At 42.1% G+C, this 23,165-nt stretch overlaps 1 protein-coding gene across 2 annotated transcripts; it reads left to right on the top strand.

Annotated features, from left to right (window-relative positions):
- Positions 1 to 8,789: 8,789 nt before the first annotated feature.
- Positions 8,790 to 17,513, top strand: kras (v-Ki-ras2 Kirsten rat sarcoma viral oncogene homolog). 2 transcript variants are annotated; one of them, XM_084168167.1, is made up of 6 exons: positions 8,877 to 9,275; positions 11,581 to 11,698; positions 12,321 to 12,499; positions 12,842 to 13,001; positions 14,904 to 15,028; positions 15,937 to 17,513. In XM_084168167.1, exons 2-5 carry the CDS (start codon positions 11,588 to 11,590, stop codon positions 15,021 to 15,023), a joined length of 570 nt encoding a protein of 189 aa, XP_084024293.1. In that variant the 5' UTR covers positions 8,877 to 9,275; positions 11,581 to 11,587; the 3' UTR covers positions 15,024 to 15,028; positions 15,937 to 17,513. The 2 variants fall into 2 exon arrangements, with proteins under 2 accessions (XP_084024294.1, XP_084024293.1); XM_084168168.1 differs by lacking the exon at positions 14,904 to 15,028 and having other exon boundaries at positions 8,790 to 9,275.
- Positions 17,514 to 23,165: the final 5,652 nt, after the last annotated feature.

Genomic DNA, 23,165 nt, shown 5'->3' on the forward strand with positions numbered 1-23,165 from the left:
TCGTGTCTCACTTTTATGTCTTCTATGTGTTATTGAGTGGACAATTAATTTGAGAGAAAATGGCAAATTTACAGACAGTGGCACTTCAAACATTTAAAATGAAGAGGAGAAGAACATACATCTAGACTTCTCCTACACAATGTGTAGGCTAATTACACTATATCTGTTTATGTAACTACAACGTAAAAATACATAGATTTAAGAGCAACTTAATGTTACAGTCCTACCACAAACTGTTTTCGATATCAATCTACAGCAAAAAAGCTATAAATATGCACAAAGTATACTATATGCCACACACAAGACTGAATGAAAACAGCTCATGGAGCATTGGCAATGGCATTGTCTGCGAGCTCATAAATGTATAACTACTGACCCCTTGTGGCTCCATCTAGACACAGTCTGAACGCCTCAGTCCATCCATTTGATATGTTTGAGAAACGTATTACTCTACAACTTAAATATTAAGTGTAAGCAGGCTACGTACTGCAGGCTTCGTACTGTGTCCATTATTGTGTAATAGCTATGTAATTAGTATCAAGATCTTTAATCTTGGTTAGGTAGGCCTTTAAGCAGTGTTTCAAATCAATTTCGTTTTATGCCAAAGCACTTGTTACTTGAAAAAATGATATGAAGGTAAAATAGTGCCTTAAGTGTACAACCATGTAAAGCAGGGATAGGCAACTTTGATGGGGGTGGGGGCCACAAAAAAACGGAACTCATCATTAGGGGCCGCAGTGGCTCGTGGGTCTGCAACTCTACACGTTTTGCGATAGGGTGGAGGCAAATGTTTGCAGTTTTTAATATGATAACTGATGATCAATGGGCCCCACCCCGGTCTGCAATTCGACCATGCTTACTGCAAGTTCAGATACAGTGAGGGAAAAAATTATTTGATCCCCTGCTGATTTTGTACGTTTGCCCACTGACAAAAAAATTATCAGTCTATAATTTTAATGGTAGGTTTATTTGAACAGTGAGAGACAGAAAAAAAAGAAAAAAGAAAAAGAAAAACGCATGTCAAAAATGTTATAAATTGATTTGCATTTTAATGAGGGAAATAAGTATTTGACCCCTCTGCAAAACATGACTTAGTACTTGGTGGCAAAACCCTTGTTGGCAATCACAGAGGTCAGACGTTTCTTGTAGTTGGCCACCAGGTTGGTACACATCTCAGGAGGGATTTTGTCCCACTCCTCTTTGCAGATCTTCTCCAAGTCATTAAGGTTTCGAGGCTGACGTTTGGCAACTCAAACCTTCAGCTCCCTCCACAGATTTTCTATGGGCTTAAGATCTGGAGACTGGCTAGGCCACTCCAGGACCTTAATGTGCTTCTTCTTGAGCCACTCATTTGTTGCCTTGGCCGTGTGTTTTGGGTCATTGTCATGCTGGAATACCCATCCACGACCCATTTTCAATGCCCTGGCTGAGGGAAGGAGGTTCTCACCCAAGATTTGACGGTACATGGCCCCGTCCATCGTCCCTTTGATGCAGTGAAGTTGTCCTGTCCCTTAGCAGAAAAACACCCCCAAAGCATAATGTTTCCACCTCCATGTTTGACGGTGGGGATGGTGTTCTTGGGGTCATAGGCAGCATTCCTCCTCCTCCAAACACGGCGAGTTGAGTTGATGCCAAAGAGCTCGATTTTGGTCTCATCTGACCACAACACTTTCACCCAGTTCTCCTCTGAATCATTCAGATGTTCATTGGCAAACTTCAGACGGCCCTGTATATGTGCTTTCTTGAGCAGGGGGACCTTGCAGGCGCTGCAGGATTTCAGTCCTTCACAGCGTAGTGTGTTACCAATTGTTTTCTTGGTGACTATGGTCCCAGCTGCCTTGAGATCATTGACAAGATCCTCCCATGTAGTTCTGGGCTGATTCCTCACCGTTCTCATGATCATTGCAACTCCACGAGGTGAGAACTTGCATGGAGCCCCAGGCCGAGGGAGATTGACAGTTCTTTTGTGTTTCTTCCATTTGTGAATAATCGCACCAACTGTTGTCACCTTCTCACCAAGCTGCTTGGCGATGGTCTTGTAGCCCATTCCAGCCTTGTGTAGGTCTACAATCTTGTCCCTGACATCCTTGGAGAGCTTTTTGGTCTTGGCCATGGTGGAGAGTTTGGAATCTGATTGATTGATTGCTTCTGTGGACAGGTGTCTTTTATACAGGTAACAAGCTGAGATTAGGAGCACTCCTTGGAGAGCTTTTAAGACTTTTAATGTATTTTTTTAAAAACACATGTTATTCTAGGTAGCTAGTTATGTATAGGTAGCTATCAAGCAAACACAAGCTCGTTACCTGTATAAAAGACACCTGGGAGCCAGAAATCTTTCTGATTGAGAGGGGGTCAAATACTTATTTCCCTCACTGTAGCTGGCCGCTAGACTCATTTTTTTTTCTGACATGGGCTAATTGAGTGACTGCTGATGCACAATCAAATTTCGAAATTGCACCTTGTGTATTCTATTATTCTAACTCTCAACAGTAAGTTTAGACTAGATGTCAATGTCGAACCATGCTTTAAACTACAGCTTTAAGGGCATTGTAGTGGTAAACATAATGGCATAAGAAGACAAAAAGCAGTAAAGAGGAGAAAATACATTTACAATGGCTATTTCTGTATTAGTATTACCCACATCAGCCCATTAAAACACCTAGGTTAGAGCAGAGAGGACGTAGAGCATGTGGCTATGCAACACAACAGGTGTTTCATCTCCACACTGGGATGATTTTAACAGTGCGACACCACACAGGCCTGATTCCACTCAGGAAGGACGGTACCAGAAATAAATGAATAAAAACGCAAAACTAAGTAAAAAGCACACAGGGCACAGCACTTCAGGAGCACACAGACAACAAACATATTTTTACATCCCATCAATATTATCAACTGGCTCGGCACGCTATTACAGCACCACACATTTCCATTTATTAAAGGCGGATAAAAATTCCTATTGAGAGGAGTGGCTGGAAACAGCCGATGAGTCTGCCAAAGTCTGCCAAAAGCTCCAGTACTGTGTTTGTTAAAGTGAAATTTGTTTGAGCGCCGCTGCTAAAACCTATTACAGAGACTAGCCTTGCGTAGTGTGGCACTGTTGTTGACTCCCTTGTGAAGAGGAAGAATATGAGCACCATGATCATGGTGAAGTAAAGGATGGTAGTGGCCACACTGATGAGCTGCAGCTTGGAGAAGTAGTGCAAGTCGTAGACAAACAGGTAGACTGCCATGAATAGACTGGTCAGGAAGGAATGCACCACCAGTGAATCCTATACAAAACACAACACACTCTTTAGGTTTGGCTCAACACATTTTTTGACACTGTAGTGACGTCGAAGCGCTTGGATCGATTAGCAGAGATAAATTGAGTCATAGAGAAAGAAACATTTGCATCATTTAGAATGTTTTCATGAAACTAAAATAGACCTCACTTTTGGTAGCTAAACATAACGGCACAGATAATCTGGCAAACTGGAAACGTTAGAAATCCGTTTTACAAATATTACACAATGCATTTACATACAAAGAGAGAGAGCACAGTATACCATTATTGTGATACCAGACCCATGTATGGACAGTGGGGGAAAAAAGTATTTAGTCAGCCACCAATTGTGCAAGTTCTCCCACATAAAAAGATGAGAGAGGCCTGTAATGTTCATCATAGGTACACGTCAACTATGACAGACAAATTGAGAAAAAAAATTCCAGAAAATCACATTGTAGGATTTTTAATGAATTTATTTGCAAATTATGGTGGAAAATAAGTATTTGGTCACCTACAAACAAGCAAGATTTCTGGCTCTCACAGACCTGTAACTTCTTCTTTAAGAGGCTCCTCTGTCCACTCGTTACCTGTATTAATGGCACCTGTTTGAACTTGTTATCAGTATAAAAGACACCTGTCCACAACCTCAAACAGTCACACTCCAAACTCCACTATGGCCATGACCAAAGAGCTGTCAAAGGACACCAGAAACACAATTGTAGACCTGCACCAGGCTGGGAAGACTGAATCTGCAATAGGTAAGCAGCTTGGTTTGAAGAAATCAACTGTGGGAGCAATTATTAGGAAATGGAAGACATACAAGACCACTGATAATCTCCCTCGATCTGGGGCTCCACGCAAGATCTCACCCCGTGGGGTCAAAATGATCACAAGAACGGTGAGCAAAAATCCCAGAACCACACGGGGGGACCTAGTGAATGACCTGCAGAGAGCTGGGACCAAAGTCAAGACGGCAAGACGGAGCTGCTCTTCCTCCCGGGGAAGGACTGCCCGTTCCATGATCTTGCCATCACGGTTGACAACTCCGTTGTGTCCTCCTCCCAGAGTGCAAAGAGCCTTGGTGTGACCCTGAACAACACCCTGTCGTTCTCCGCTAACATCAAGGCGGTGACCCGATCCTGTAGGTTCATGCTCTACAACATTTGCAGAGTACGACCCTGCCTTACACAGGAAGCGGCACAGGTCCAAATCCAGGCACTTGTCATCTCCCGTCTGGATTACTGCAACTCGCTGTTGGCTGGGCTCCCTGCCTGTGCCATTAAACCCCTACAACTCATCCAGAACGCTGCAGCCCGTCTGGTGTTCAACCTTCCCAAGTTCTCTCACGTCACCCCGCTCCTCCGCACACTCCACTGGCTTCCAGATGAAGCTCGCATCTGCTACAAGACCATGGTGCTTGCCTACGTAGCTGTGAGGGGAACGGCACCTCCGTACCTTCAGGCTCTGATCAGTCCCTACACCCAAACGAGGGCATTGCGTTCATCCACCTCTGGCCTGCTGGCCCCCCTACCTCTGCAGAAGCACAGTTCCCGCTCAGCCCAGTCAAAACTGTTCGCTGCTCTGGCACCCCAATGGTGGAACAAGCTCCCTCACGACGCCAGGACAGCGGAGTCACTCACCACCTTCCGGAGACACTTGAAACCCCACCTCTTTAAGGAATACCTGGGATAGGATAAAGTAATCCTTCTACCCCCCCTTACCCCACCCCCCCAAAAAAAAAAATATATATATATATATATATATATATATATATATTGTAAAGTGGTTGTCCCACTGGCTATCATAAGGTGAATGCACCAATATGTAAGTCGCTCTGGATAAGAGCGTCTGCTAAATGACGAAAATGCAAAATGTAAATGTAAATGAATAGCCTTCATTTCTCAGAACAAGAATAGACTGACGAGTTTCAGAAGAAAGTTATTTGTTTCTGGCCATTTTGAGCCTGTAATCGGACCTACAATTGCTGATGCTCCAGATACTCAACTAGTCTCAGAAAGGCCAGTTTTATTGCTTCTTTAATCAGCACAACAGTTTTCAGCTGTGCTAACATAATTGCAAAAGGGTTTTCTAATGATCAATTAGCCTTTTTAAATGATAAACTTGGATTAGCAAACACAATGTGCCATTGGAACACAGGACTGATGGTTGCTGAGAATGGGCCTCTGTATGCCTATGTAGATATTCCATAAAAAAATTGGTCGTTTCCAGCTACAACAGCCATTTACAACATGAACAATGTCTACACTGTATTTCTGATCAATTTTATGTTATCTTAATGGACAAAAAAATTGCTTTTCTTTCGAAAACAAGGACATTTCTAAGTGACCCCAAACTTTTGAACGGTAGTGTACAGTTAAAAACATTAGCATGTAGTGTGTGTGTGTGTGTGTGCATCTATCAGTTACACATCCATGTCAGTAAATACACACAACAAGTAGGTCACATGGGGGAGAGGCCTTGTGCCCTGAGGTGTTGCTTTATTTGTTTTTTTTAAAACCAGGTTTGCTGTTCACTTGCGCTATATAAGATGGAATGGAGTTCCAAGCACTCATGGCTCTGTATAATACTGTACGTTTCCTTGAATTTGTTCTGGACCTGGGGACTGTGAAAAGACCCCTGGTGGCATGTCAGGTGGGGTAAGTGTGTGTGTCATTGCTGTATGTAAGTTGACTATGCAAACAATTTGGAATTTCCAACACATTAATGTTTCTTCTAAAAACAAGAAGTAACGCAGTCAGTCTTTCCTCAACTCTTAGCCAAGAGAAACTGGCATGCATAGTATTAATATTAGCCCTCTGATTACAATGAAGAGCAAGACGTCCCGCTCTGTTCTGGGCCAGCTGCAGCTTAACTAGGTCTTTGCAGCACTTGACCATATGGCTGGACAATAATCAAGATAAGATCAAACTAGAGCTTGCAGGACTTGCTTTGTGGAGTATGGTGTCAAATAAGCAGAGCATCTCTTTATTACGGACATACCTCTCTCCATCTTTACAACCATTGAATCTATGTTTTGACCATGACAGTTTACAATCTAAGGTAACACCAAGTAATTTAGTCTCCTCAACTTGTTCAACAGCATTCATTACCAGATTCAGCAGAGGTCTAGAACTTAGGGAATGATTTGTACCAAATTCAATGCTCTTAGTTTTAGAGATGTTCAGGACTAGTTTATTACTGGCCACCAATTCTATAACTGACTGCAACTGTTTGTTAAGGGTTTCAGTGACTTCATTAGCTGTGGTTGCTGATGTGTATATGGTTGAATCATCAGCATACATGGACACACCTGCTTTGTTTAATGCCAGTGGCAGGTCATTGGTAAAAATAGAAAAGAGTAGAGGGCCTAGAGAGCTGCCCTGCGGTTCACCACACTTTACATGTTTTACATTAGAGAAGCTTCCATTAAAGAAAACCCCCTGAGTTATATTTGATAGATAGCTCTGAATCCACGATATGGCAGAGGTTGAAAGCCATAACATATAAGTTTTCTCAACAACAGGTTATGGTCGATAATATCAAAGGCTGCACTGAAATCTAACAGTTCAGCTCCCACAATCGCCTTATTCTATTCATCAGTCACCCTTCTCTATAAGCATGCTGAAAGTCTGTTGTTAATTTGTTTACAGAGAAATAGCATTGTATTTAGTCAAACACAATTTTGTCCAACAGTTTGCTAAGAGCTGATAGAAAGCTGACTTTGCTTCCCTCCAGGCCTGAGGACAAAGACTTTCCTCTAGGCTCAGATAAAATATATGACAGATAGGAGTGGCTATAGAGTCAGCTAACATCCTCAGTAGCTTTCCATCTAAGTTGTCAATGCCAGGAGGTTTGTCATTATTGATTGATAACAATAATTTTTCCACCTCTCCCACACAAACTTTACAAAATTCAAACTTGCAATGCTTTTCTTTCATTATTAGTTTATTTATGCATGAGTATCTCATTGTTCGTTGTTGGCATTTGCTGCCTAAGTTTGCCCACTTTGCCAATGAAGTAATCATTAAAATAATTGGCAACATCACATGGTTTCGTGATGAAAAAGCCATCTGATTCGATGATAGATGGAGTTGAATTTGTCTTTCTGACCATCATTTTTTCCATCATTCTTTATATCATTGATCTTGGCTTCATAATACAGTTTCTTCTTCTTTTTGTTGAGTTTAATCACATAATTTCTCAATTTGCAGCAACTCAGCCAGTCAGATGTGCAGCCAGACTTATTAGCCACTCCTTTTGCCCCATCTCTTTCATCCATACAGTTTTTCAATTCCTCATCAATCCATGGAGCCTTAACAGTTCAGTTACTTAACAGGTGCATGTTTATCAATAGATGTCAAAGCATCAGCTATACTATGTGGAAACACTTGTTTTAATTCTTCCCTTCATCTTCCTCACCAACGCCTTGTTGTAGATTTCAAATTCTGTGAATATTATTTAGCTAGCTAGTAATTTTGTCAAATTTGAAACATATTTAGCACAGTTGGAAGCGTGATTCTAGACCGGAACCCTGTGAAACGTGAAAGCGCGTTCCAGAATGACAACCCCCTCACCTGATTGGTTGGAAGAAAAAGCCCTGTCCACCAGAGTTAGTGTATTTCTCTGATGCTTGCTTGCAGAATATATTTTTTAACAACTACACAATTTTTGTCCGAGATTAGTCGCTACATTTCTTCTTCTATTACTTCTATGTGTTGGTAAACAAACTGAAAGGGTGCATACTGCCACTTGGAGTGTGTTGTTTGAACATGTATAAAGCAAAGTTTGGCGATTTACTGCCACCTGTAGTTTTGGTATGTTTGCTCACAAGTATAATTCATTGGCTGATCCCGACTGATGACCTGGATGAAATGACATTATATTTTCTTAACCCAAGGAAGTCCCACCCAGTTGACTACTTCAAAATGGGGATAGTCCTCAATGGCGCTGGCAGCGCCTTAAATTGTATTTTGGGCACTAGATTCCTCTCTCTACTGTATCTCTATGTTCTGTCCATAGCTGTTCTGCGCATTTCTGACAACTTAAAAAACAACATAAAACTGCGCACATTACTTTTATGCACATGCGTAATTTTAATTTTACGCATATGGGTGATTGTGTCAGTTGGTTACCGTCTCTCTGTTTGGCGTCCCCGAGCCTAGCTGTATGTTTTTAGCGTCTAACTCTATGCACATATTCTGCGCAGAAGGTATACCAGTGAAATCCGAGGAAAACTGACACCGGATCACCAAATCATTTCCTTGTCTGGGAATGACGTCCCTCCAGTATGTTCCAGTTATATTTAGAGCCTATATATAGTGGAGGCGCCCCCTATCTGTTATTGTTCCAGCTTCACTGGGAGGCTGACAATTTATTCCCGGAGATAGGTCTTGAAATATTGATGCTATGTAAAATAATTCAATTCACACTGCCATAATGATCGATTTATAGATATAAATGGTTTCAATAGGCCTATTTATGTAATTCCAAGTAATTTGTACGCATACATACGCCCTATTTCAGTCCTCTCTGGGGAAAAACATATCGACCACAGAACGTTTCAAAACACAATCTGCCAACACAGGCACCCACCAGAACAATAGATTGGGGTAAAGTAGAAGTGCATTGAGTGGAGAACAGAGGGGAAGAGCGTCTTTATATTGCATATTGCGACACTAGTGTAGTGATATCACTGAAACCAGTTGAAATCCCCTGCTTTCTGGGTAAGTGAGCTGTACTAGCCTACTCTGCACCCGGTATCCGCCCATATTCGCGTTAAGGCCAAACTCAGCTGAATTGAGAGTAGCAGGCCAAACGCTGGATCAAATGTAAAGTTAAATCGATTAATTTCCTTACTTTCGTCTGCTTTTTCAAAGAAGTTAAATCTACACAAATGGGACCGTTTCATTGTGAAGTAGGAAATGTAGAGATCGTGTGAAAAGCGAGGATTATCTGCTTGACTTGTTATTTGGTCTCTACTTCGGACGCGGAACTCCATACGCTAAAGGTAAAACAATTGGACAAGATCGCTACATTTGTATCAATTTACACAATGGATACAGGGGTGACATTGTATCCCCTCGCCGGTAACTTAATTTTAGGTTGGGCCTGTATTGATGACGTAATTTTCTGAACATTTGCAGCTAAAGTATAGTTGTTTATGCAAACTACGCCCAATTGTTAACCTAATGTCTGCAATGCAGACCTATGCGGTATTTATGGCGACTTCAAACTCATCAACTCGCCCATGAACGCTGCAGCTTCTACCGGGTTTACACATAGCATTCAATCCATTGTGCCTCCAGATAGTGTTAAACAAATTCGTACACTGCTATTCTAGTTAACTAACGCTTGTGGGGATCTGCATAATCTAGGCTACTCTATCCATGTGGAACTACTCCAGTCAACCTGAGTGTGTATCTATAAGGGTGTTTTGTTCTCTCATCATTTATAATAATATGCCATTTAGCAGACGCTATCCAAAGCGACTTATAGTCATGTGTGCATACACTTTTACGTATGGGTGGCCCCGGGGATCGAACCCACTACCCTGTCGTTACAAGCGCCATGCTCTACCAATTGAGCTACAGAGGACCACATTTCACGTGTAGAGTATTTTACAAATGACTAGTAGTAGGCCTACACTTTACAATGGAAGCTACTGCTATCATTAGGCCTTGGTTGACTGCCAATGAAAATGGGTGAAAAGCTCACTTTGTCTACCATCAGAGTTTGTGAATAAGTAAGCTGCATAAAATGGACACTGTTGGGTTTTTTATAGGCTACTATTTGTCTACTCTTTCACAATACTTTCCCACAATATTGGCATGTATTTTACTGTAACTTGTTAGTGATGTGCAACCAGAACTTGGGGAGAGTGCTTGATTGGACATTACAACCTTGTTGATGACTGGTATTGACAGCTGACTGTACAGGTGTCAGGACTCGCCAATCATGAACAAGCTTTTGATTTCCTGCAGAATGTCAGGATATGAAAGGGGTGTCAATATTGTATTAACATGGCAAGCATTGTTGTGGTAGAATCTGAAAGTCATGATTCATCTATTCACCTTATCCGCACTGTAGGCAATAGTTTCTGATGATGATGGTGATCATTAGGCCTATAATGTCATATCCAATATAAATAGTAGGCCTAAGTGCTATACTGCTCCTTTTGTTTCATATATTTTCAGAGGGAGTACATAAATAGGTGTAGAACACCAGGCTGATCATTTCAAGGGGAGTTTGAAAAGTGTGATGAAACACTAACTTTGTTAGTAAATATATACCTCAGTTGGGTGGAGGCATAGGTAAGGTGTTATTTTTGTTTGTATAGACAAGACAATATTCTCTGAAAACCACTTTGACCTCAGTATTATACCTAGCAGGGTATGTTTTTGTTTTTGTTTTTGAAAAGGGAAACTGTAGGAACAGTTGTTGTTCACATACCGTCTGCATAGCAGTGTGTGCTTCCTAGATGTTTGTCAATTTTGGGACCATAATGTAACACCATAGATCTGTGTCTACTGCCTGAGGCCAGATCCCATTGTGTAGCTGTTACTCACAACTAACTATTGAACTTGTGTTGTTACAGTTAGAGATACATTTCAGTTGGAAGATGATTTAGTAGCAACATTTGTGGGGATGATATTTGGGGGAATTGTAAAGTGCAATCTTCAGTTCAAACAATGTTAAATAATGATTACAAGTCATTATTTAATGAGAAAGAACATTGATTGTGCCAATTGATAACAGTATACTAGTCAACAGACCTGATATACATAAGCTACTCTATCTTTCCAAAATTCCACAATCTCTTTCATAGTTTTCCATATCTTCTCCTTGTTGATAATCCCATTTAAGAATTTTATCATAAGATAATAGAGCATATTACATCCTCTCGTCCCGTTTCTGTAAAATCAAAGGATGAAATTAGATAGAATGTAAACATACTTGTATCCACAGAGATCTGTTACTGTATACATTCCCTCCAGCTCTGGAGAACATGGGATGGCCATTGTGCAAATGAAAGGCAATGTGGAGACGATCGGGACAAAATCCAATTTTGCATTTGCACTTCAGTGTAGTTTAACTGATAGGGAATTAACACAACTTCACCAGATGGCTATGGAGAAGGGGGGAGAAATCCTTCATATCCTCAGCTTCATTCTCACTATGTGTTTTTGTAGGGTTGCAACATTTCAGAAACGTTCCAGAAATTTGGAGGATTTTTGTGTCGATAGTTAGTCTGTAGCGTAAAATGTATTTTTTATATTCACTGACCTTATTTCTGTGTGCTTTCTCTCCCACAGGTGAACGATGACAGAATACAAGCTGGTGGTGGTGGGGGCTGGAGGCGTGGGCAAGAGCGCACTCACCATCCAGCTCATCCAGAACCACTTTGTGGATGAATATGACCCCACCATCGAGGTAATAAGTAGTTTCAGTACACCCTTGTGTGTCTTTTACTTCAGCAAGGCATGCCTGGGAATCGGGAGACAGAAATCTTTTCGGAAAAAAGTTGGTTAGAAATTGAGTTCTAGCAGGTTTTTCTGGTTGAAGATGAGACGCCGAACAGGTTTGGATCATTTTCTGTTATTTGAATGTATGAATATTATAATATCAGAAACATGGTGTCTTTCAGTCAGTTTAATTTTGTAGGTTCAGTCAAATTGATGATAGATTGCTATGTGATTAAATGCTTTAGTAGTTTCACATGTTGGATATTATTACTCAATTATACTTTCTGAAAGCTTTCAATTTCATGACTGCTTGAAGATTGACTGCATTTCTCCCCTGGTGCACATATCGTCTCTCTTAGATAGTCATCCCATCCTTTCTCTCAGATTCTAATATAATTGAATTTCCTCTGGCACTTTATTATATGAGCATGCTATGACCAGATAGTTAGGTCTAGGAGTTCTGATTCCTAGTCAGGTAGACTGGACACCTATGAATATGTGATCATTCATAAGTGTCCAGTCTACTTGATTACCGGTAAGGTGCCCCTCCTGACCCAATCCATCTCTCTTTTTCTCTCTCCCTCCTTCAGGACTCATACAGGAAGCAGGTGGTGATTGACGGGGAGACATGTCTGCTGGACATCCTGGACACTGCAGGTCAGGAGGAGTACAGCGCCATGAGGGACCAGTACATGAGGACAGGGGAGGGCTTCCTCTGTGTCTTCGCCATCAACAACACCAAGTCCTTCGAGGACATCCACCACTATAGGTGAGCTAGGCTCTTCCCTTGTAGAGGACGTCCTCCTATAGGTGAGCTAACTTCTGCTGCTATACAGGACATCTGAAGTACTGCTGCCAAGTGCACTGATGGCGGAAAGCCAGACTATAGTTGTAACATCTGTGAAGCAGTTTCCAAGCAGACACGGTTCTGCCAACTATATCCCCTTAACTATGTGTCAATGTCAACATCACTCTCTACCTGTAAATACAACACACTCTTTAACTAACCCTTTACCCAGATTGCGTGTGAAATCAATAACCCCAAAAAACGACGACCGAAGCGTTGCACTGTTATTTAACCCTTGCCTTCCCTGTCGTCTTTGTTCTCCAGAGAGCAGATCAAGCGGGTGAAAGACTCAGAAGACGTGCCCATGGTGCTGGTGGGGAACAAGTGTGACCTGCCGTCCCGGACAGTGGACACCAAACAGGCTCAGGACTTAGCGCGCAGCTACGGCATCCCGTTCATTGAGACCTCGGCCAAAACCAGACAGGTGAGAGACAGAGACAACAGGTCGTAGTGGGCTGGGTGGTCACAGCCATGGCACAAACAGCAACCATCGCCTTGGTTTTTAACATGACGGCCATTGGCTAGCCTGGAAGTCCAGACTGAATTCAGTGAAGTGAAATGTAGCGTTATTAAGTCTGGATTCCAAGGCTACGTTAGCTCTGCTACATATCCAGTTGAAGACCGATTTGGGACAGATTACTAAGCGTCACCTGGTATAACATTGCACCTTAATAAATCAAGCCCTTGTAATAGTGAAGGGTTGCTTGTAGCTTTGAGGGTATTTCCTGGTGTGAAAACAGAAACCATTTAACAATGTTCTCCACAGATCAATTTTCATTATTGTAGCAAGATTACTTCTTACCAGCTATGTCAGGTGTCCTTGCAATGGCTTTTTACAATCATGGCCACTTCAATCTCACAAAATGCTGTGGTCCTCTTATGACTCCCGAGGTGCTTTTTGATTTCTGTTGGTATCAGTGTCTATGTGCTTGGTTTCTAAATGGTGCTTGGAAATGTATCAGGTAATGTAATGCAAAGTCCCTTTGCTTAATTTAATTATTGATATATGAGTAATTGTTGTATCTGTGCATGCCCCTCTGTCATGGTAATGTGGGAAGGCTTCATAACGGATCTGGCATTGTTTTTAATCAACAAATCAGTAAATTTCTCACTGAATCGTCACCAAAGAGGGGAATTTATCAGTAATTGTTTTGTGGTGGGGTAATAATCATGCTTGATGGATAGTGGGATGGGAGTGATCTTGAGCTGCATCGTGTGCTATTCTGTCTGTTTTGTGGTTGGTGGCGTCTGGTGTGTGTCGTGATGCTTTGCGTGACTGGCTGTGACACACTGTGATATATTTGGCAGTCAGTGAGGTGAACCTTCTCCTGCTCTCTTTGCATCAGTCCAATCACAACTCTTTCTGTGGACATGGGGGACACTGATTGGTCTCTTCCAGCTCTCTTCTCCATTTTCATTGGTCGTTTTGACCGGCTACCTGGTGTTGCCCTTGTACTGAATAAAACACACACCATTTTCACACCTTTACAATGACACTGAGTATAATGTTTGTACCTGTCATTCCCCTGTGAAGTTAAATTACTATAATGTTTTGAACTGTAAAACAATTACCTCAGATTTATACATTAACTCCATACACAGCTATATGTAGACTTGTCTTAGTCTTGCATCCCAAATGTTTAAAAGAAATAGAAGCTCCGTGCACAGTGGTGCGACTTCTTCAAGGTGCTGGTTATGGCAAGGACAACCGAATATCCAATAAAAACTGCACAATGTGGGTCCACATAGTTATCCCTATATTCCCTAACACTGACGGAGTCCACATAGTGTCCCTATATTCCCTAACACTGAGGGAGTCCACATAGTGTCCCTATATTCCCTAACACTGAGGGAGTCCGCATAGTGTCCCTATATTCCCTAACACTGAGGGAGTCCACATAGTGTCCCTGTATTCCCTAACACTGAGGGAGTCCACATAGTGTCCCTGTATTCCCTAACACTGAGGGAGTCCACATAGTGTCTCTGTATTCCCTAACAATGATGGAGCCCACATAGTGTCCCTGTATTCCCTAACACTGAGGGAGTCCACATAGTGTCCATGTATTCCCTAACACTGAGGGAGTCCACATAGTGTCCCTGTATTCCCTAACACTGAGGGAGTCCACATAGTGTCCCTGTATTCCCTAACACTGAGGGAGTCCACATAGTGTCTCTGTATTCCCTAACACTGATGGAGCCCACATAGTGTCCCTGTATTCCCTAACACTGAGGGAGTCCACATAGTGTCCCTGTATTCCCTAACACTGAGGGAATCCACAGTGTCGCTTTATTCTTTAACTGAGGAGAGCTGTGTTTCGCACTGCAGAGAGTGGAGGATGCCTTTTACACTCTGGTACGGGAGATCAGGCTGTACCGGTTGAAAAAGCTCAGCAAGGAAGAAAAGACCCCGCGCTGCGTCAAGCTTAAAAAGTGTGTTGTGATGTGAAAGGGGTAAGTGTGTAGCGGCCGCGCTCCCTCCCGTCCGTCGGGTTTGTGTGTGGGAGGGTGTCGACCGCGTAGTACAGAGCAAGGAAAGTAGTGCTGCTTGCTCCTTGGTGGGCGGGATCCATTCCTGTCTAAGCTAACCTCCTGGGATTTGCTGGGCCGTGGGTTCTCCTTGAAACCAGGCATCCATCTTGGTTTCTACTCCTGTGGTATCTCTGTCTCTATGTGTGTTTATGCTATCATGGCGTGCTGATCATTCTGTAGTCTGCTCAAATGAGATCTGATCTGTGTGATTAATGGAGATGGGGATTGTGATAATCTGGGCTGAAATGAAGTGTTGAAATGGTGACCAAGGAAGTGTGATTACTAAGAGGACAACACCGAGGTGTTCCACTGAAACTAAAGTCTGTGGCCAACTGTGTGAGTCATCTATGTTGTGGCACAGATACTCCCTTTGTGACTGTCTGTCTCTCGCTCTCTCTTGTTCTTTCTCTCAATCTCTCTGTCACAATCTGAAATGAGTTTGCCACCAATTGCATCAGGGAGGAAACCAATGTCGTGCTCAGCGAATGACAAAGACCTGGTTATTTTTTGTCCCTATCTCTTTGTTTCTTTGTGGCACCATGGATTGTGTCTGTGCTGTCTGCTGGGCCAGCTCATGCCGCAAATCCACCTTCCAACTAATCAATACACAATGAACACATTTGTAACATACTAGTAGTGCCCACTGAAATGCTATCCTATTCCCTATATAGTCAAAAGTAGTGCACTATATTGGGGAATAGGGGTGCCGTTTCAGACGCACCCATTACATTAGCATCTGACCCAGCTTTCATGTTAGTCACAGATGAGAACATCCATGTTTTTGAGAAGTTTTCAAAACTAACCGTAACTTATCTTTTTATTTTCCCCAGGGTGTCGATGATGCATTTTACACATTAGTGCGGGAAATCCGAAAACACAAGGAGAAGATGAGCAAGGAGGGCAAAAAGAAGAAAAAGAAGTCCAAGACAAAGTGTATACTCATGTGAATAATGACCACCCCCCTTTTCAAGATAGACAAAAAAAGAAAAAATGTGTTCAAACCTTTTAAGTAATACATTTTTGTACATTACACTAAATTATTAGCCTCTTTATCTAAGTACCCACAACACCGAATATCGAAACGAACCCTATTATATTTCTGCCTTTTTCTTGCTATTTTGAAACCGATAAGCTTTACTTTGTGTTTAGTGCCAGTTGGCCAGAAGGGTTGGTCCAATAGGTTGATTATCGATTAGGAGTCATACACTGAAGGGACATTTTGGACAACAGAAAAAACAAGCCTAAAAAGCTTATTTTCCCTCTGCTGGTAGAGCATGAGCTGAAGAGGTTGTTGTAGGACATGCTCCTAACAGTATGGGGGAAGAGTTTAATTCCATCCATAGAGATAGAAAGGGGACTCCAGTGCCTAAAAGCCAGTTTTAGCATGGGCAAGCCATTGAGGATTTTCACCATTTTTAAGTAGTCAACTGGTTAGGACTTACTATGGGTTATGGAAGGATCACATGATTCCATCCGGGTCATAAGGAGGGATCAGCCAATTAATTATACTTGTGAGCAAACATTCCATAACTGCAGGTGGCAGTAAATCGCCAACCTAGTCTTTATACCTGTTCAAAAAACACACTCCAGGTGGCACTATGCACCTTTTCAGTTTGTTTGCCAACTCATAGAAGTAGTAGTAGTAGAAGAAGAAAATGGACTACTTCAAAATGGAAATGGCCTCAATGATGCTGCCCATACTCTCACAGATGCCATAATGGGACAGATGCAATGATGCGATTTCTGTCAAAGTCTATGATTCCATTCTAAACCATAGGACAAGGAGTAACAACTGGGAGGCACGTCCAACATTTGATTAGGGGAAATTCCAAATGTCCCGGCCACTGTGTGTAATAATGCCCATCCTCCTACATTAGACTCCTAGATATGATTCAATAATATCATGCAGTACTTTGCATATGAACTTTACTACTGTACCTAGTAAAAAAAAATATCCTGGTTGCCCATTTAATTCACTTGTAATCTGTTAATGCTTTTTTGTAATTTGTGGGTAGAGATTTCCTGCCTACAGGAGAGATTTTCATTTTTGCATGCAATGTGTTCTTACGGGGAATGGCACAGTGATGCTAATACTGTATGATACTGATACAGCCACTAGGGCCAGGAACGAGGAGCTCCGGTCCAGTTGGGCCACATAGGTTTTTAAAGTGTTTCGGGACTCGAGTCGATCCATATTCACCAAACCTGATCTGATCTTTTGGGTACAAAAAACAGTTGTTGAGTGGTGGGAAACCTTCTCAACAACTGAATTGCTCCAGGTGGCAGTATGAAAAATGTATGCACTCACTAAATGTAAGTCGCTCTGGATAAGAGCGTCTGCTAAATGACTCAAATGTAAAATGTATGAAGCAAAATAGATTTTTATATAAAGAGAGGCATCAGAACAGCAAGATTCTGTCAGTTATTTTGAAAAGGACATGCAGCTAATGTTGTGTTGCTCAGTGGCACTGCATGTTGCTTAAAAACCAACTCCTCATCACAAGCCAGTGTCTCCTGTAGTTTTATCATTAGATTTGATATTCCCTGCTCATTCTGAACGTTCTAAAAGATTAGTTAATTGTTCCTGAAGAGACCTTGTTTAAACTATGAACTTCCCTCTTATCCTCAGGATTGGTGTATTTTGCATCATGTTTTGTGTTTTTGAAGGACCATTCAAGGGGTAGTTCACTGGAGTAACACATTTTACCAAATCTTAGCTAATTGAAGCAGCAAATCAAGATCTGGGCTTCCTTGTTACAACTTAGCATCTGAAGTGTTGAGTGCAAAATAAATAACATGCCTAAATCAAACCTAATCTTTAAACCAAGTCGTCATCTGTCGACTACGTAGATGTGTTCTTCGGGTGAACTATCTGCTTAAAGAATAGTGACTCATTGTCTTCAGATGCAGGACATAAAACTCCCTAACAGATCCTAACAGAATATGCCTTGCACATTTCCCCAAGCCTTTGTTTTGTATTTATTGCTGCCATAAACTTACTCTCCTGTTTTTGGATTGGCTAGATCAGGCAAATCAAATCTTAAAAAGGCCTTGTTTTGTCCAACCACATCTTCCTACCAAAAGATGCATCCCCATGGTAATGGTGTCATGATAAGGGTGTTCAAAAATGTAATATTCATGTGAGTTTTTCTAATTCTCCCTCGTGGAGTTAGAGATGTTTTTGGGGGTTTAGAGTTTGGGTGGGAAGGTGTTGAGGGTTTTTCACAGGTTGTTGCTTCTGAGTGATGTAGTAACTGGGACTGATGTCTGTAAATGAGGCAATAATTGCCATTACATTAGTTTTTAGAGAAAAAAGTCTGAATTGATAAAAACACAGAATATTTGCTTTTCAGGGTCAACGCGTATTTCACCACCTTATTACCAGATTTTTACCTTGGGGCTTCTTACACATTGCCTTTGTGCTGGCATCGGGGGCTTCAGTTAGACAGCAGTGAGATACAGGTGAGCAGTGAGATACAGGTGAGCAGTGAGATACAGGTGAGCAGTGAGATACAGGTGAGCTGAGGCTGCATTAGGCTTCTCTGTCACGTCTGTTCCAGAGCTACAAACTCGGTGCTGTTTGAGAGGAACCAGATTCTAAAGTGAGAAACAATACAATACAGTTTGTATACCCTAAAAACCCAAATCTAATTTTCTTTCTTTCTATATCCAGTCTTTTTTTCCTGACTGTCCACACTCAGTTTTACATGTGACCAGATCAGTTTTGCACATTCACACTGATGTAGCACACAGATGCAATGCTCATTTCCTGTCTCTGTACCTTTCAATTTCGGGTGCTTCTCATGTGCATAAAAAACACTTCAGAGGAAAATAATTTGATCCGAGCATCCAGACAGAGGTCGCATATAGAGGATTGGGTTTGTATCAGGGTTCCGATCCACATATGGAGGTAGTATAAATCAGAAGTCCAAAGATCAGATTCCATGTCTTTTTTTGCTGTTTACACATTAGGGAAAAGATCAGATGGGTATCAGATATGCAAATAATTGGCAATAGATCTGAAATGGGCTGCCTGTATAAACGCAGCCTTAGTTCTTAGGATTTATGCTTTTTTGACCCACTTTGAATTAACTCCTTTTTGTTCCTAAAGTTGGATATTAACCGTTAATGCATTTTTGATTATGGGAACCCATTTGTTAACAATACTGTATCAAGAAAAGTAACTACACCGAAATGTTTTAAAAATGTTCCGCCTCTCTTTTTTTGCGTGCCAATGGCTGATTCCTGAGAAAAAAAGTATAATTTATACCTGGATCGTATTTTAACAACCTTTGTATACTTGTCATACTGAAAGGTGCATATTTTGTAAATTGTGCTTCATTTTGTTGGTGTGTCTAAATGAATGTTGCTTTAATGGAGTTTTCACCACTCCTTTCTGTTTGTGAATGATGGGACTTGGGAGAGTGACTGGGTCCAGGTCTAGGGGAGTGAAGGAATGACCACTGTTGAACACATCCATAGAGAGCTCTCCTTGGGCAGTGTGTAGAGTGGTGATTTGATCTCAGATCTGTCTATTTTTTTTCCATGAATCTCACCACTCCTATTTCATGTGTAATAAAGAAAAAAAAAAGAAAGATGAATTGGCTCTGTCTTCTCATATTTGTGCCCCAGGAATTATTGTTATTTTGGTGCTGTCTGCCAGTTCGTAGTGGGCCTAGCTATCTGTATTTACGCTCACATATTCCTTGGTGGAGGCTTCCATGTGTGCTGTTCTATCGTTATTTATGAACGTGGGGATGCATGATCATGCCTCATGTTTGGATAGAAGCACAGCACCCTCAGACAACTAGTTTATTTGCATTTATTATGGATCCCCATTAGTTCCTGGCAAGGCAGCAGTTACTTTTCCTGTGGTCCAGCATAATTAAGGCAGTTATGCAATTTTAAAAACATTACAATACATTCACAACAGATTTCAGAACACGTTAAGTGTGTGTCCTCAGGCCCCTATTCTACTAACACATATCTACAACACAAAATCCATGTGTACGTGTGTGTATAGTTTATCATGCTGGCTGAGATAGATTAGGTAGATTGACATATTACCTAACATGAAGATGCATGTGTGGATGACGGTGGATTAACTGTACCATAGGGTTGTAGTCTTGTAGCTCTGCCAGACTGTGCTGTCATGTCATGAGTTTGGCCAGCATTGGTCACTGTTTTCTCACGCTGCTGTGTCTGACTGAGGCTAACAGCCAGAGCATCAAGTGTAACCAGGGAATGGAGCCCCCAGACTGACAGCCATCTGCATAGTGCACGTGCTATAATGACACCTACTATATAATAGTATATTCATCCAATTGAATTAAATAGTTTTAGTTATATATGGTATACGCCTGTCAAAGCTATCGGATGGAGAAGTCAACCCATACCAGGGTTGGGGTCAATTAATTTTCAATTCAGGAGGTAAACTGAAATTCCAGCTGCCTTTTGTCCATATCCATACAATTTCATCTCCAGCAGACAGACGGAGGCTTTTTATGGCTGACTTCCAGCTGCAGCACTCACCAGCCCCATCTAGTCAGACATTCTCCTCTGGGTTTGTGCCCAAAGACGAGCAGGCTTGTTTTGTCCTACTCTGTGAAAGGCCCTGTCATGTTACATCAAATATGTAATATTTTCCCAAAACATTTGTCATGGAATAAATGCCAGAGGGATCAAGTCCGGAGACAACAGATAAGCATTTAAGGATGTTGCTCTGTGGATGTCATGTCTAGTATAGCGTCACACAATGTGTGGTTAACTGGTTGAAATGTATTATTTGGTGGAGCCAACGTACGTCGTTGTTGTATAATTGACTTTTTACGTTATTGATGAAGATGTAACCACTATTTGGCTAAATGTTGCTACATGTTGCATTATTATGCTCAGTCTTGAATCCTCTGTCATCTTTCTGAAATTGATCTTGGTCATGTTTGTATGCACCTGTAATTGTCTCTGGCCTGTTTGATACGAAATATTAGAGTATTATGTTCAAATGGGAGTTTAGCTGTATTCAGATTGTCACCATGCAATATAAACAAGGTTAACATCTTGTGACATGCTCAATTACGCTCCACACAAAACAATAGAGCTGTTGAACCTAGGCTACAACACCCACCATGAAGCAGCAGAGACAGACTGACTGAGAGGGACGGGAGATACGTTAAATTAGGCAGAGAGGGTTTTCTCTCTCCCTGACAAGTCGGAGACTAGCCGGAGAGAAAATTGTAAGAGAAGTACAAGTCTGAGCGGACTTCACAAATACCACTGCCCCTCCCTCCATCACCCCCACCCCCCAGGGACAGCTTAGTCCAAGGCCTGTCAGTCACAGCCCCCCTCCCTGCTCTGTAATCTGGGGACGGCACTGAGAAGCCTGCAGGTCTGATAAAGCACTAAAAAAGATGACCAGACACCAATCCCTGGCACTCTGGGCTCACTCTGGGGTAGGGGGAGAGGTGGAGGGGTGAGGGGGCAGAGAAATAGCAAATGTTCCCAAATTGATAACAGCCTAAGTCCTCGTTCTGGTTCCACCCAAACTCTCTCAACCCAGACCGGCAAATCCTCCATCCCCCCCTCCCCTGTCTGTGCCCTCGTGCCCACTATCAAGCACAACCACATAGCACAAGCAGAATCACACAACCACACTACTAGGCAGAATGCAGGGTGAACAGTCAGTCTGGCCTCTGCCTTGTTAGCAGAGGGAAAAGTGAATTTGCTTCTTTTTTTAATGAAGCATGTCTGCCCTGTGCCTGTGAGGCAGCTACTATGTTGGGAAGATACCAGCCAGTAATGAGGGGTCGTTAGGTTCAGGTCTCTTTCAACAGAACACCACAGAAGAAGACATTATACAGCCACGTTTTCATACAACCCTGAAGTCAGAAAATAAGCTTGATGATGAATATTCATGCAAACAGTGATAAACTGCATTGCCTCCAGGCGCTGTGGCACTTTGAAAGCCCTTCATGCTGTCACTTTTATCAGAGGGTGGCCTCGCGACTGAACCCTCACAGACCACGGCACAGTATCTGGAACAACCAAACTACCAATTATCATCTCAGATCATTTACTGATTATGCTGAAGCAAACACTGCTCTTTTAAAAGGCCTTGTGTTTTCAAATGACCCCCTCAAGGAAGACTGGCTTGATTGAGTTGATTGGGTTGTTTTTGCCTTCAAAGTTGCAATCACTTACCAAGTGATATTTGAACACAAATCTAAGAAAGGTAAACAGTGCTTAGTTAAATTACCATTTTGCTGGCAATCATATTATAGTCTGCATAATGGAATGCTTTTGATCAGGGGTAGGCTACTAGATTCAGCCACAGGCTGTTTTTTGTCGGAGCAAATCATTAGGGGGGCCGGAAAATTATAATAATAATTTGTACACTGCAAATTGACCACAACTAAGCCTAAGAAGAGATTATATTTGAAAATGCTGCGGGCTGCCTGTTGCCGACCCCTGCTTTAGATCCAGTGCACATCAGTTTCAGTATGTAATATAGGCAATGAATGTACACTTAATGTCATCTTGTTGAATGTGTAAACTTTGGCGTGCTGCCTGGATGGTCATGGGAAGTCACGATTGCGTGTGGTGGAGGGGTGGAGGGTGGAGGGATAGAATGATGAAGGGGTGGAGGGATATATGGATAGAGAGGGATGCAAGGATGGATGAAGAGGTGAAGGAATGGAGGATCCATGTTGAACTGGAGAAGAACCAGCACTCTGGGACCTGCCGAAGATCCTCTCTTGGATCGAAACACTGTATTATTGGACTAATTAAAGGTATGTGGTGGAGGCAATTGTGTGCTGGTCCTACTTTATTTTTAGAAGTTGTCTTTGACCCAGCACCCCTTAACAAGTGATGTGTGTTGACTATAAAGACTATTGGGCTGTGGACTGAGCAGCGGCATGTTGAGCAGCAGCCCCAGACGGGTGATTCATACCAGCCTCATCATGGGCAACCGGCAGGACATCCAGGCCTTTATTACCTCCATCCATCACCATCACTTCATCAATCTGGGGCCCTGTGAGCCAGCTCTCCTCTCCAGCCAGTC

Source organism: Coregonus lavaretus, assembly GCF_964263955.1.
Source record: "Coregonus lavaretus genome assembly, chromosome: 9".
Classification (NCBI taxonomy): Eukaryota; Metazoa; Chordata; class Actinopteri; order Salmoniformes; family Salmonidae; genus Coregonus; species Coregonus lavaretus.